Source organism: Saccopteryx leptura, chromosome 9, assembly GCF_036850995.1.
Source record: "Saccopteryx leptura isolate mSacLep1 chromosome 9, mSacLep1_pri_phased_curated, whole genome shotgun sequence".
Lineage (NCBI taxonomy): Eukaryota > Metazoa > Chordata > Mammalia > Chiroptera > Emballonuridae > Saccopteryx > Saccopteryx leptura.
Genome location: NC_089511.1, coordinates 75,299,546 through 75,315,610, shown reverse-complemented (window position 1 = coordinate 75,315,610; position 16,065 = coordinate 75,299,546). Strand labels below are relative to the sequence as shown.

Genomic DNA, 16,065 nt, shown 5'->3' with positions numbered 1-16,065 from the left:
GATTATATTATGCAGCCTTGGGCTAAGGCATGAATCCATAATATATAGTAGGCAGGCAAATTCGTAAGCTAAGAGATCACAAAGAGCTGCAGACAGTACAGGAATGTTGTATAACGTGGAATGGAGAGGTCAAGGTTCAGGGTGGCCTTGAGCATTAATTACAGTCATAGAAAAGTATTCCCTATATTCTCCAGCAACATCTGCAATGTCTAGTTTAACCCATTAGGTCGGGCCAGGATTTGTAGAAAGCAGATTCAGCTTTCAAGACAATGACATCTCCTCAAGAGAAGCACAGCTTTAGCTCCATTCACAGAGAGGAGACATGTAAAAGCCCAAAGCCTCATGACCTATCTTCTGCAAAACACAGGGTGGAGTGCCCCCTTCCTCTTCATCAAATAAGGACAATCCACAAAAATTTTAGTATAAAAACTGGATATGACTAACCTGGTCCAAGGTTCTTTGTGTAAGTGACCAAATCTTCCATAGTTTCTACCACCTCTGCCACTGTTAGATATTCCAAAATTCCTTTGCAAACTCTAATAATTTTACGAACCTGGAAATAGATTTCAGAGAAGTCAAGTTAGTGAACAATAACTAGAAAACAGTGGTAACTCAGATGTGTACCTATTCAACATTTTCTCATTCTAAAATCATCAATCCTCCATTATCTTTGAGGCTAGACTTTTGTCTGGCAGAGGTCTGCATGGATGTCAGATGGCCTACCTCAGCCTCATCGAAGGTCAGGAGCAGGTCTGATGTGCCAGAGAGGATGCCCCTTGACCCATCAATTAGATAATCTCGAGCAGGCACTGAGTACGGGTCTGACTGAAGCATCTGGGCTGCCTGGACAAGCTTGGTGCAAGCATTTTCAACCCTGTGGGGAGGAAGAGGGAGTTAACTCACTGGCAGAACCAAGCAGAAGATCACATATACAAAAAATGTTAATAGATATAAATTCACATTTTTTTCCATGTGGAAAATAACCAAGACTAATTTATAATAGAAGTTCTTAGCTTGTATTTACATTAAGTGCAGCACAGTCATTCATTAGACACTGCACTAAGTAAGCCCTTATGTTTTTTTTATTTCCCGGCAACAAAAAGTGATGAGAAAATGTCTTGGACCTTTTACTTCAGGTAGCTATGTCTCTGAATCCACTGTGCTTTCTTACTCCTCAGCCTGTACATACTACCATTAAAAGACAATACACAGGCCCTGGCTGGTTGGCTCAGTGGTAGAGCGTCGGCCTGGCATGCAGGGTTCAATTCCCGGCCAGGGCACACAGGAGAGGCGCCCATCTGCTTCTCCACTCCTCCCCCCCTCCTTCCTCTCTGTTTCTCTCTTCCACTCCCGCAGCCAAGGCTCCATTGGAGCAAAGATGGCCCGGGCGCTGAGGATGGCTCTGTGGCCTCTGCCTCAGGCGCTAGAATGGCTCTGGTTGCAACAGAGCAATGCCCCAGAGGGGCAGAGCATCGCCCCCTAGTGGGCATGCCGGGTGGATCCCAGTCGGGTGCAGGCGGGGAGTCTGTCTGCCTCCCTGTTTCCAACTTCAGAAAAATAAAAAAAAAATAAAAATAATTTTTTTTTTTTTTTAAAGACACTACACCAAGAACTAAAATCCTGGACAACAGTTTCAGATGTAGCATCTAGAAAAAAAAATTCCAAAGCATTGTATTAAGTAAAACTTAATAATCAGACGAAGCAAAGGAATATGAGGAAACACAAAGAAAATGATAAGGTAATACATAAATTTCTCATTCATCTAGCTATATGAATCTGACAAATCAATTGGGCTATTAGAAAATAACGCTAAAAAACTACATGGTTAATTAAAATGTCATGGGAATTAATAACTGAACCAGTTATTAATAACTTAATATCAGTATACTTTAATAAAATAGATTATCTGACCAGCCAACAGTGAGTTTTTTTTGGAGGGGAAAGAGTTTATTTAAAAGAGGAACCTAGGCCCTAGCCAGTTGGCTCAGCGATAGAGCGTCAGCCCGGCATGTGGAAGTCCTGGGTTTGATTCCCAGCCAGGGCACAAAGGAGAAGCGCCCATCTGCTTCTCTACCCTTCCCCCCTCCTTTCTCTCTGTCTCACTCTTCCTCTCCCACAGCCAAGGCTTCATTGGAGCAAAATTGGCCCGAGTGCTGAGGATGGCTACATGGCTTCTGCCTCAGGCACTAGAATGGCTCCAGTTGCAATGGAGCAAGGGTCCCAGATGGGCAGAGCATCACCCCCTAGTGGGCATGCCAGGTGGATCCTGGTTGGGCACATGCGAGTGTCTGTCTCTGCCTCCCTGCTTCTCACTTCAGAAAAATACAGTCATCAATCAATCAATCAATCAAGAGGAACCAAGCCTGACCAGGCAATGGCAGAGCAGAGTGTCTGCCTGGGATGCAGAGGACTCGGTTCAAACCCCCTAGGTCACTGCCTTCAGAGCAGGTTCATCGAGCTTGAACACAAGGTGGCTGGTTTAAGCATGGGATCATAGACATGACCCCAAGGTCACTGGCTTGAGTCCAAAGGTCACTGGCTTGAAGACAGAGGTCACTGGCTTGAGCAAGGGGTCATTCACTCTGCTACAGCACCCTCCCCAACCCACCCCCATCAAGGCACATATGAAAAAGCAATCAATGAACAACTAAGGGGCTGAAACAAAGAATTGATGCTTCTTGTCTCTCTGCCTTCCTGTCTGTTTGTCCCTATCTGTCCCTCTCTCTCTCTCACTTAAAAAAAAAAAAAAAAAATGGAGGAACCTAAAATGCATAAACCAAGTATTCTCCTTGACCCTCTTATACTACTAAAATGTATTCATCGATTTATCCATCCACACAGAGTTGAAAAAGACCTGATAGATCATCTTCTCTAATCCCATATCCAATAAACCCATTATATTGTCATTTTATAACTTAAAAAATATGGAACAAATTTCCTAAAGTTAAATATTTAGCCAAAATTATACATTCTTATTTTAAAGAAGAAAATGTGACACGAAAAAAATAAACCACTCACAGAGCTGTTTTGAGGATCAAATGAAATCATGTAAAACTCTACAAGTATAAAACAGTACTGCATTAATAAATTAAACCAACATATGAATTTCAAATACGTAAACAACATTGGGTTATGGACACTATAGGTATGCATATTAAAGGTGCAAAAATACTCTTCTGACCCTCAAGGTGCACACTTTACTAAGCTAAGTCACAAACATTAGAGCTATGAGGCAGGATGTATAAAGATCTGTGAATTGATGAGGTTTTGGATCATTCTGAGAGGACTGGTTGTTTTCTGTTCCTTTTTCATTTCTTTTCTTTCTTTTTTTTTTTTTTTTTACAGAGACAGAGAGTCAGAGAAAGGGATAGACAGACAGGAACGGAGAGAGATGAGAAGTATCAATCATTAGTTTTTCGTTGTGCGTTGCAACTCTTTAGTTGTTCATTGATTGCTTTCTCATATGTGCCTTGACCATGGGCCATCAGCAGACTGAGTAACCCCTTGCTGGAGCCAGCGACCTTGGGTCCAAGCTACTGAGCTTTTTTTTTTTTTTTTTTTTTTTTTGCTCAAGCCAGATGAGCCCACGCTCAAGCTGGCGACCTTGGGGTCTCGAACCTGGGTCCTTCCACATCCCAGTCCAACGCTCTATCCACTGTGCCACCGCCTGGTCAGGCTCTTTTTTTTTTTTTTTTTTTTTTTTTTGAGAGAGAGAGGAAGACAGAGAGGAAGGAAGGAAGGAAGGAAGGAAGAAATAGAGAGGGAGAGAGGGAAAGAGAGATAGAAAGAAGCATCAACTTGCTCCACTTAATTGTGCATTGATTGCTTCTTGTACGCACCTTGACCAGGGATCAGACCTGCAATGTCGGGCTCAAGTCAAGCCAGTGAACTCTTGCTCCAGCTGGCAATCTCAGAATCATATTAAGGATCCTATGCTCAAGCTGGCAACCCTGTACTCAAGGCTGCAACATTGGATTTCAAACCAGTGACCTCAGCACTCCGAGTTCTTGCTGTGTCCACTGCACCCCCACTGGTCAGGCCCTTTTTTCATTTTTAAATTAAAATTGTTACACAGTTTTAAATTATATAATATGTATGTTCATATATATAACACAAACATACACATATATAAAACTAGAAGGGCATACAGTGAAAATCTTCTCTCCACTATCTAGGCATTCAAATTCTATCTACTTGCAATCAATGTTATGAGTTTTCTCTGGTCTCTTCAGAAAAAGCTACTTTATGCATACAGAAACAAAAATATGGGCTTCTCTCTTCTTTATATAAACAATATCAGATTAAACATAATCTCTGCAGTAGACATGTTCTAATAAAAATACATAAAAAGCGGCCCTGGCCGGTTGGCTCAGTGGTAGAGCGTCGGCCTGGCGTGCGGGGGACCCGGGGTCGATTCCCGGCCAGGGCACATAGGAGAAGCGCCCATTTGCTTTTCCACCCCCGACCCCCTCCTTCCTCTCTGTCTCTCTCTTCCCCTCCCGCAGCCAAGGCTCCATTGGAGCAAAGATGGCCCGGGCGCTGGGGATGGCTCCTTGGCCTCTGCCCCAGGCGCTAGAGTGGCTCTGGTCGCGGCAAAGCGACACCCCGGAGGGGCAGAGCGTCGCCCCTGGTGGGCGTGCCGGGTGGATCCCGGTCGGGCGCATGCAGGAGTCTGTCTGACTGTCTCCCCGTTTCCAGCTTCAGGAAAAAAAAAAAAAAAAAAAAAAAAAAAACCATAAAAAGCCTGACCTGTGGTGGTGCAGTGGATAAAGCGTCGACCTGAAAATGCTGATTTAGCAGGTTCGAAACCCTGGGCTTGCCTGGTCAAGGCACATATGGGAGTTGATGCTTCCAGCTCCTCCCCCCCCCACCTTCTCTCTCTGTCTCTCTCTCCTCTCTCTCCCCCTCTCTGTCTCTCTCTCTCCCTTTCTCTCTCCTCTTTAAAATGAATAAAATTAAAAAAATAAAAAAAGAAATCTTAAAAAAAAATACATAAAAAGCCTCTTCATTCTTTTATACAGCTATATAACTAGCCCATAATTTGTTAAGACTACTGCAATGAATCACCTTGAATATATATTATTTTTAAATGTATACATCTGTAGTATACAGTCTAGAAATAGAATTACTGAGTCAAAAGTATAGACGTTTTAGTTTTGACAAATGCCATATTGCCATCCACAGAAGTTATTAATTTATATTCCCACCACAGTGGATTAGAGTACCTATTTCCTCACAGTCTCAATAACTCAGTGTATAATCAAAACTTATGTATCTTCACCAATATGACAGACAAAAACTGGATCTCAATATAGTTTTTTTAGTTGAGGAAAAATTCATGTAACACATAATTAGTCCTTTTAAAGGATACAATTCAGTGGCATTTAGTGTATTCACTTGAGCAACTACCACCACTCTCATGTCAAAACTTTTCCATCACCTCAGAAAAACAATCTGTACCCATTAGATTAGTGATTTTCAACTGGTGTGCTACAAGAATTTTTAAAACATTGCAAACACTTGACTATTTAGTCAGGGACACTGACCTCTTTTTCCTTAGATTTCAAATTTTAAAAAAAGGTGACAACAGCCAACACAATAGCCATCTGGTGTGAATGAACCAAAACTATACTTATTTTTTTGTCAGATTGACACAAAATAACATGTTCTGGTATACTGCAGATTTTAGTAATTAGTTTATGTGTGCCCTCAGATGAAAAAGGTTGAAAATCACTGTATTAATAAAGATAAGAATAACAACAGACTTCTCTTCAGAAATAGTGCAAGCCAGAAGACAGTGTAGCAAAGTACTTAAAGGAAAAAGAAATTGTCAACCTAAAAATCTATACCCAAAATATATATATTTCAAAGCTCAAGGTGAAATAAAGACTTTTTAAGATATATTAAAGCTAAAGAAATTCATCATCAGTAGACTTAAACTATAAGAAACATTTAAGTCCCTCAGGAATAAGGAAAATTATACCAGGTGGAAATTTGGATTTACAGAAAAAAATGAAGAGAACAAAATGGTATTTATGTGGGTAAATAGAAAAATGCTTTTTCCCTTACTATTTTATTTAAACATCTTTAAAAGATAACTGACTGAAGCAAGAACTTTTTACAAATAAAGGTCAAAAAAGTAAATTTGGTCTGGCAGTCTAGTTAGACTGTGAGGACTGGCTTTGACAATGATTATGACAGATGGTTTCCATAAATAAAATGAGCTAAATTTACACAAAAACATTTAAGACATGTATATAATATACAATATGGGAGAAAATATATGCTTTGCAACTAAACTTATGATTTAAAATGTTTAAATGAAAAGTTTAAAATATTCAAGGGAAGTGTTTCAAAAGCCAGCCACTCTAATTAAAGACCACTAGTTGAAGAACACTTACCTCTTGCTTCAAGGTTTTTTACAGCCATTCCCTCTAACTGAAATACCTCTTTCCCAACTTTTGCTTGACTAATCCCTACTCGTTTTCTTAGACTCTGCTTTTAAATGACTCTTGCTTGAGGATATCCCATATCTATGAGTACCTCTCCTCTGTGCTCTCTTGAGACACATCACACTCTCTCATTTGGTTTTCTCTCTCCCACAAAACTGTAAGTTCAGTAGGGACCAGGACCTTGTCTACCATGTTCATCAATGTATTCACAGACTAGACTGTCTGACATATAATAAATGCTCACTAAAGATTTAAATAAATGGTTTTTTAACAAGTTCAGTGGTGCCTTGAGATAGGAATTTAATTCGTTCTGTAACTGAGCTCGTAAATCAGTCAACTCGTATATCAAACTGCCGATACTGGACCTGTGCACCAACGCACCAACTAGCGGTAGCTTCCGCTTCCCAAATCACGACTCGTATCTCGGAATTTCGCTCAGCTCTCGAACAAAAATACGAACCGAGTCCCAGCTCTTATCTTAAAAATAAATAAATAAATAAAATAAAAATAAATAATTAAATAAAAATTCATACGTTGGTCTGTTTGTATCTCAAGGTACCACTTGTACAGGCAATCATGAAATCATCTGCCCCATAGAAATCACTAACTTTAAAAAGTCACCAACTTTATTTTATTTCCAGGTAACATGAACCTTGATATAATTACAGTAAACATAAGTAAGCATCATAAAATGCAACTGTTACAAAGCACCTATTTGCAAGGATCCAGTTACTACTGTATAAGTAATTCAATTTTGGAAAAAAACAATATAAATAGTCATCATGGAGAAAGGAAACAAAAAAAATTAAAAGATGAAATGGAAAAGCTTTACAGGAATCAATCTGATTTTCCACTAATGGTTCCCTTGTGTGGTAAAATGATAGGGCCAAAACAGACATTGCACCATTTTTTCTCCTACAATAAGACATCTGATCTGTACATTAAATAAAAGCCAAACAAATCCCACCATGACTAACCAGTAGTCAGAAACAGGAAGGAGTCTGTGTTGTCTATAGAAAAAGTGATTTCATTTAAACATTAAAGCTGCCTAACAGTGACCTTCTACTTAATCCATACAAATCTGATTTCTTTTTTTTTTTTTTAAGTATTTTTCTTAAGTGAGAAATGGAGAGGCAAAGGGACAGACTCCTGTATGCGCCCAACCGGGATCCGCCAGGCATGTCCACTAACTAGGGGGCGATGCCATGACCATCTGTGGTGTTGCTCTGTTACAACCGAAGCCATTCAGAGCACCTGAGGCGGAGGCTATGAAGCCATCTTCAGTGCCTGGGCCAACTTTGCTCCAATGGAGCCTTGGCTGTGGAAGGAGAAGAGGGAGATAGAGAGAAAGGAGATGGGGAAGAGTGGAGAAGCAGATAGGCGCTTCTCCCATGTGCTCTGGCTGGGAATTGAACCCGGGACTTCCACAAACCAGGCCGACGCTCTACCACTAACCCAACTGGCCAGGGCCCAAATCTGAATTGTTTTTAAAAAGCATTTTAGAGAAAGACAGTGCAGCTAAGACCTGTTTCCATATAATTATATATCTTACCTATAAACTAATATTGATACTTTAAATCAATCAACTAGCACAGGTTAAGGCTTCCCTCCATCTTTGAGTCTTCAACCTAAATTAATAGAAAATTCTTATGGTGTAGATCAGGGGTCTCAAACACAACTCAGCATGTGGGCCGCAGAGCAAGATCACAGCCATTAGGCGGGCCGCACTAGGTCTACAAAAGGCAACTGTTACGCAACACTTTTCTCACTGCAGTTGAAAACAAAAAAAAATCAGTACAACAAGCACAATCATACATGCAGTTTACTCAGTGTCACAAAACGACCAGAAACTGTAGTTCGCATCACAACTGCTGTTAACTAAGCTAATATCTAGCTAGGATGCTAGAGAAATGAAAAATACAAGTAGGCCCCTAGGCTTACTTAATTTTATCCAAAATATTTTGAACTTCGTGGATTAGTCTGCGGGCCGCACAAAATTGTTCGGCGGGCCGCGAGTTTGAGACCCCTGGTGTAGATCAATGGACCAATGACAGCCTCATGGGGCCTGAAATATGTTCACTCATAATCCACAGATCTATTCTTCCCAGAACTAGCACATGACATAACTTGATACAATTTAAGAGATGTAAAGTTTCCAAATTCAGTCCCATATGACTTCAATTATCACTAATCAAAAAACTCAAGCTTATGCTGAAAATTTTTTTAAGAATAAATCCAGAGATTATAAAGATTGATTGCCACAAGTCATTTTTAAATGTTCTTCTAGACTGCATCCAGAAGTGTTACTAATCTTAAATTCCTTTAGTTTAATCCTTTCATATATTTGTTCATCTAACACAATGGCAGTCAACCTGGTCCCTACCGCCCACTAGTGGGCGTTCCAGCTTTCATGGTGGGCAGTAGCGGAGCAACCAAAGTATAAATAAAAAAATAGATTTAACCATAGTAAGTTGTTTTATAAAGATTGATTCTGCCAAACTTAGCGAAAATCCGACATAAAGTACTTGGTAAGTAATTATTATTATATGCTTTAACTTGCTATAACTCTGCTTTATACTTTTTATAAAGTAAAGTTACTTCCCTACTTTATAAATCACCATTACTGAGGAACCGGTGAGCGGTTAGAAAATTGTATTGCTAACAGAGATACAAAAGTGGGCGGCAGGTATAAAAAGGTTGACTACCCCTGATCTAACATATTGAGCACCTACTACATGCTATATGAGTCCTAGAAATAGATTTTTTTTAAGTACCTAGCTTTATGGGGTTAGTATCTTGGTAGAGGAGACATACATATAAACAAACAAATACAAATTAGTATTTAGAAGTATACCCAGCACTGAAGAAACATAAAAGTGGGTAGTCATTTTTTCTGAAAGATTAGGGATGTTTTGATAGAGAAGGTGAACACAACATTGCTCCAGCCCTCAGAAACTCAAACCTACTTTTAAAGAGGATTCTTGCCCTGGCCGGTTGGCTCAGAGCTAGAGCGTCAGCCCAGTATGTGGATGTCCGGGGTTCCATTCCTGGTCAGGGCACACAGGAGAAGCACCCATCTGTTTCTTCACCCATCCACCTCTCACTTCTCTATTTTTGTCTCTCCTTCTCTCCCTCTCTCTTCCTCTCCTGCATCCAAGGCTCAATGGGAGTGAGTTGGCCCCAGGTGCTGAGGATAGCTCCAGGACCTCCATCTCAGATGCTTATTTAGTAAGAGCTTGAGCAAAGCCTCAGAGGAGCAGAGCACTGCCTCCTAGTTGGCTTGCCAGGTCCACCTGTACATGTCTCTCTGCCTCCCTTCCTCTCACTGAATAAAAAAAAAGATGATTTTTTACAACATCTCTTTGGAGTTATTTACCAATGGAATAATATTCTTTCTCTCTCTCTTTTCCTCCCTCCAATCCCCCACCCCAATGAGAGTCTTTTCTATAAAAAATAATGCACACATTAGTAATGGGCCTGGCTTGACTAGGGAGGGAAGTCTACTGTTGCAATGTACAGGAAACTCACCCAGAAGCCAAACAATCTTAGCTTAGTCTGCTTCTATAAAAATCAATCATAAAAAAAATCAATCAACAAATCTGTTGGGCAGATAAAATATATTATGCTCACTTAGTTAAAGATGGCGCTGCCCACGTGGGGGCCCGTCACCCAGGTGATTGCTTGGGATGGGAGTAATTATGTTAAAGTGTGTTAGGGGAGCGCTTTCGGGCCAAAAGGTTTTAAAAGGAAGAGAGATCAGTTGTTCTGGGAGAAGAGTGATTACATTCTAGGAGGAGCCCATGCTGTAGGAGCAGAGAAAGGCCACGTGGAGGAGGCCAGGAGAAGCAGCCAAGATGGCAGAGTGCTGAAGGAGAAGCCAGTTTGTGCAGGAGAAGGAGATGGGGAACAGAGGTGAATAAGGCTGGTGAGCTAGAAACCTTTGATTCTAGGAAACTCGGATAAGTCAGTGGCTTTGGGAGCCCTGAATGGAAAGAAAAGTGTTTTTCCACTGTGTGTATTTATTGCCCGCCGGGTGCAAGCTAATAAAGGTAATGGCCCACCAGTTCATGGCTCCGTCGTTTCATGACTGTCTATCCGAATCTAATGCGAACCTGCACAGGCCAAGTAGCTGTGATGGTGGCCGAGGCTACTGGCTTTAAAATGTCACAGCTCACTGATTTAGTCAGTCAAAGAAAAGAGAGAACTTTGACAAAATAATATAAAGGAGACAGTTTCATTGGATTATTTAGACATACATAGCTCCATAACTTAAAACTGAAAAGGTGTCTTTTTATTTTCATTTTTATGAAGCTGGAAACGGGGAGGCAGTCAGGAAGACTCCCACATGCGCCCAACCGGAATCCACCGGGCATGCCCACCAGGGGGCGATGCTCTGCACCTCTAGGGAGTAACTCTGTCGCATACAGAGCCATCCTAGCGCCTGAGGCAGAGGCCACAGAGCCATCCTCAGCACCCGGGCCATCTTTGCTCCAATGGAGCCTCGCTGCGGGAGGGGAAGAGAGAGAGAGAGGAAGGAGAGGGGGAGGGGTAGAGAAGCAAATGGATGCTTTTCCTGTGTGCCCTGGCCAGGAATCGAACCAGGACTCCTGCACGCCAGGCCGACGCTCTACCACTGAGCCAAACAGCCAGGGCCAAAACTGAAAAGGTTTCTAAAATAATGAACAAGTTAAACTTTCACCCCACCCCTAAAAACATGTTGGGGGAAAGGGGCAACTATCCTATATCAAATGTCTATGACCCCATGCTCAAGCTGGCAACGCTGCACTTAAGCTGGTGAGCCTGCACTCAAAACGGCGACCTCAGGTTTTCAAACCTGGGTCCTCAGCATCACAGGTCAATGCTCCATTAACTGCACTTCCACGTGGTCAGGGTCCTGCTCTTTTCATAACCCTTGATGAGACCTTCCTTCCCTTCCCACTTGAGCAGTGTCTCTCAGAGATACAGAAAGGCCCAGATTGCCTGACCAGGCGATGGTTCAGTGGATAGAGTGTTGGACTGGGACAAGAGGACCCAGGTTTGAGACCCTGAGGTCACCAGCTTATGCACGGGCTCATCTGGTTTGAGCAAAAGCTCACCAGCTTGGACCCAAGGTCACTGGCTCGAGCAAGGGGTTACTCGGTCTGCTGTAGCCCCACGGTCAAGGCACATATGAGAAAGCAATCAATTAACAACTAAGGTGTTGTAACAAAAACTGATGATTGATGCTTCTCATCTCTCTCTGTTCCTGTCTGTCTGTCCCTATCTATCCCTCTCTCCGACTCACTCTCTGTCTCTGTTAAAAAAAAAAAAAAAGGCCTAGATCACTCACATGAGTGCAAAGCCCATCATACTTAAAAACAAAGTGCCAAGGGAGACAAGATGGCGCTGGAGTAGGCGGACGTACCATCATCCACCTCCTAGAACCAAGGTGGACTACAAACTAATTTTAAGAACTATCATCTGGAAAAACCAACTTTGGACTAAACTAAGAGGACACTTCAACCAAGCAACGCTGAAGAAGCCACACTGAGACTGGTAGGAAAAGCGGAAACACGGAGAGGGCTGCTCAGCTCCCCGGAGCAAACGGCAGCCAGGAGAGACTCGCGTGGTGGGAATTGAGTTTAGCTGAGAGGGGAGGGTCCTGAGTCCCAGGAACAAAGCCCCAGCCTGCAGCCCCAGAGCCTAAAAGAGGTGTATGGACAGTATTTAGCTGGAAACAAGTCAGGATACTGTTTGTGAGAGACTGATTTCTCAGACCCAGGATTCTTCTTAAAGGGACTGCGCAGAACACCTATCTCACAACCACTCACCCAGGGCTCCAGGGGATGGGGAGAGAGGAGAAGACCAAAGTAGCAGGAAGAGAGTGTAATCTAGGAGGCACAGGGAGAAACATTTTGGGAGACAGCCACCCTAACCCCTGGGACGAGTCACTCCCCAAATCTGAAGTGAATATTTCCCCTGGAAACAGCAATACCAGCAAAGGGAAGCAGGACAACAGCCAAACAAGCTTTCCCGTGGCTCTCAGAGCAAAGTCGCTTAGAAGGAGGGAGCTTTTGGGACTATAGTAGTGAGTGTTAGGGTCTGAGCTGCAGTGCCCACACCCCACACAGCTGAGGGCTCGCCAGAGGCAGGCGGCAGGGGGACACGGAAGCACAGTTCTGTCGGCAAGGGCGGAAGCGGGCTAGCCACCACTGGGCCCAGGTGTGACCTCAGTCCTGCCCGGCTAGGGAGGAGGGGGCATGCAAAAGTGGTCAAGCCCAGCTATGGGCAGCCTGCAATCCAGCCTGCGGGAGAAGGGCGGGAACCCTGGAAGGGGTGGAGACCCGCCCTTGAGCAAGGGCTCAGGAGCACAGCCTTGCCCCGCCCACGGAACCTAGGCTTGTGGCCTGACTTGGGAGCCGACTCCTTCCGCGGGGGTAGAGCTAAAAATCCAGAACAGGCAGAGTCCTGCTACTGAGCATGGGAATGCAGTCCTGCCCGGCATGTGGAGCCAAAGTTTGCAGCCGTCCCATGAGCGGGCTCCTCCTGCAAGGGTGAGGCAAAAACCCGGAAACACGAGGAGACCCACAGCTGAGCAAAGGTGCTAACCACTGCCCTCAGGGCTGAGAATAACACCACCCACGGGGGCGGGGAAGGGGCCAAGGCCACCAAGACTTCTACACCTGAGCACGATATCACAGACACTCCCATGAAGGAGAGGCGGAAACCACAGCAACAGCCCCAGTGGGCAGGCACTGGCAACGCCCATGCCCAAACACCCTAGGCAGCAACAGCAGAGGGGGTAGCGGGCCAGCAGACAGACCATACCTAGGGAACAGAGGCCACACCCAGTGGATTCCAGTGGCCAAAACCTTCCTTTACACAGAAAAAATGAGAAGGCAGAGAAATGCAACATAAATGAACCAAGAGAAATCCCCAGAAAAGGACCTGAATGAATCAGATATAACCAAATTACCAGATGCAGAGTTTAAAATAACAATTGTTAGGATGCTCAAAGATATTAGAACAACAATAGATGTTCATTACGAACACCTAAATAAAGAGATAGCAAATATAAAAAATGACATTGAAATAATAAAAAAGAATCAGTCAGAAATGACAAACAGAATATCAGAAATGAAGAACACAATGGAAGGAATTAAAAGCAGGATGGATGAAGCTGAGAATCGAATCAGCAAGTTAGAGGACAAGATAAATAAAGACACGGAAGCAGAGCAGAAAAAAGAAAAGAGACTCAAAAAGTCTGAGGAAACTCTAAGAGAGCTCTGTGACAACATGAAGAGAAATAACATTGCATCGTAGGGGTTCCTGAAGAAGGAGAGAAATAACAAGGAATAGAGATTTTGTTCCAGTATATCATAGCTGAAAACTTCCCTCAATTAAGGCAGGAAAACATCTCACATGTTCAAAAAGCACAGAGAACTCCATTAAAGAGAAACACAAAGAAATCTACACCAAGACACATCATAATTAAAATACCAAAGCTAAGTGATAAAGAGAAAATATTAAAAGCTGCTAGAGAAAAAAAGACTATCACCTTACAAAGGAGACCCCATAAGGATGATTTCCGACCTCTCAACAGAAACACTAGAGGCCAGAAGGGAATGGCAAGAAATATTCAAACTAATGCAGAACAAGAGCCTACAACCAAGACTACTTTATCCAGCAAGGCTATCATTTAAAATTGAAGGAGAAATAAAAAGCTTTACAGACAAAAAAAAAAACTCAAGGAATTCACTACAACCAAACCAATGATGCAAGAAATACTAAGGGGCCTGTTGTAAATAGATCAAAGGAGAAAAAGAATATAGCAAAAGAGGAATACAGTTTTAAAGAAAAAAATGGCAATAAACAATTATGTATCAATAATAACCTTAGGCCCTGGCTGGTTGGCTCAGCGGTAGAGCATTGGCCTGGCGTGCAGGGGTCCCGGGTTCGATTCCCGGCCAGGGCACATAGGAGAAGCGCCCATGTGCTTCTTCACCCCCCCCTCCTTCCTCTCTGTCTCTCTCTTCCCCTCCCGCAGCCAAGGTTCCATTGGAGCAAAGATGGCCTGGATGCTGGGGATGGCTCCTTGGCCTCTGCCCCAGGCGCTAGAGTGGCTCTGGTTGCGGCAGAGTGACGCCCCGGAGGGGCAGAGCATTGCCCCCTGGTGGGCAGAGCATAGCCCCTGGTGGGCGTGCCGGGTGAATCCCGGTCGGGCGCATGCGGGAGTCTGTCTGACTGTCTCTCCCCGTTTCCAGCTTCAGAAAAATACAAAACAAACAAACAAACAAAAAAAACAACCTTAAATATAAATGGATTAAATGATCCGATCAAAAGACATAGGGTAGCTGCGTGGATAAGAAAACAGGACCCATACATATGCTGTCTACAAGAGACACACCTTAAAACAAAAGATGCACACAGACTGAAGATAAAAGGATGGAAAAAAATATTTCATGCAAGTGAAATATTTCACGCAAGTGGAAATAAAAAATAAGCTAAGGTAGCAATACTTATATCAGACAAAATGGACTTTAAAACAAAGACTATAGTTAGAAATAAAAAAGGTCACTACATAATGATAAAGGGAGCAATCCAACAGGAAGATATAACCGTTATAAATATCTACGCACCTAATATAGGAGCACCTAAATACATAAAACAGACTTTGATGGATTTAAAGGGCATGATCAACAGCAATACTATAATAGTACGGGATTTCAATACCCCACTAACATCACTAGATAGATCCTCAAGAAAGAAAATTAACAAAGAAACAGCAGACTTAAAGAACATACTAGATCAACTCAATTTAATACATATCTTCAGAACCTTTCACCTTAAAACAGCAGAATATACATTCTTTTCAAGTGCTCATAGTACATTCTCTAGTATAGACCACATATTAAGGCACAAAAGCCGTCTCAACAAATTTAAGAAGATTGAAATCATATCGAGCACTTTCTCTGATCACAATGGCATGAAACTAGAAATCAACCACAATAGAAAAACTGAAAAATACTCAAACACTTGGAAACTAAATAGCATGTTATTAAATAACGCATGGGTTAACAATGAGATCAAAGAAGAAATTTTAAAATTCCTAGAAACGAACGATAATGAGCATACATCAACTCAAAATTTATGGAACACAGCAAAAGCAATCCTGAGAGGGCAGTTCATAGCATTACAGGCATACCTCAAGAAGCTAGAAAAAGCTCAAATAAACAACTTGACCCTGCATCTAAAAAAGAACTAGAAAAATAACAGCAAGTAAAGCCCAGACCAAGTAGAAGGAAGGAAATAATAAAGATCAGAGCAGAAATAAATGACATAGAGGCTAAAGAAACAATACAGAGCGATCAATGAAACCAGGAGCTGGTTCTTTGAAAAGGTAAACAAGATCAATGAACCTTTAACCAGACACACCAAGAAAAAAAGAGGGAGGACTCAAATAAATAAAATTAGAAACGAGAGTGGAGAAATAATAACTGATACAACAGAAATACAAAATATTGCAGAAAATACTAGACAACTGTACACCAAAAAACTAGACAACCTACATGAAATGGACAAATTCTTTGAAACATATAATCTTCCAAAAATTAATCTGGAATAATCAGAAAAC

At 42.3% G+C, this 16,065-nt stretch overlaps 1 protein-coding gene across 2 annotated transcripts in view; it reads right to left on the bottom strand.

Annotated features, from left to right (window-relative positions):
• The window catches only part of VCL (vinculin), a 148,481-nt gene that overhangs the window by 52,687 nt on the left and 79,729 nt on the right, over positions 1 to 16,065 (bottom strand). For both annotated transcript variants that reach the window (XM_066349812.1, XM_066349811.1), the window contains exons 3-4: positions 724 to 874; positions 445 to 553 (exon numbers count right to left, since the gene is read on the bottom strand). In XM_066349812.1, the coding sequence (XP_066205909.1) occupies positions 445 to 553; positions 724 to 874 (260 nt within the window). The remainder of the gene's footprint in view (positions 1 to 444; positions 554 to 723; positions 875 to 16,065) is intronic.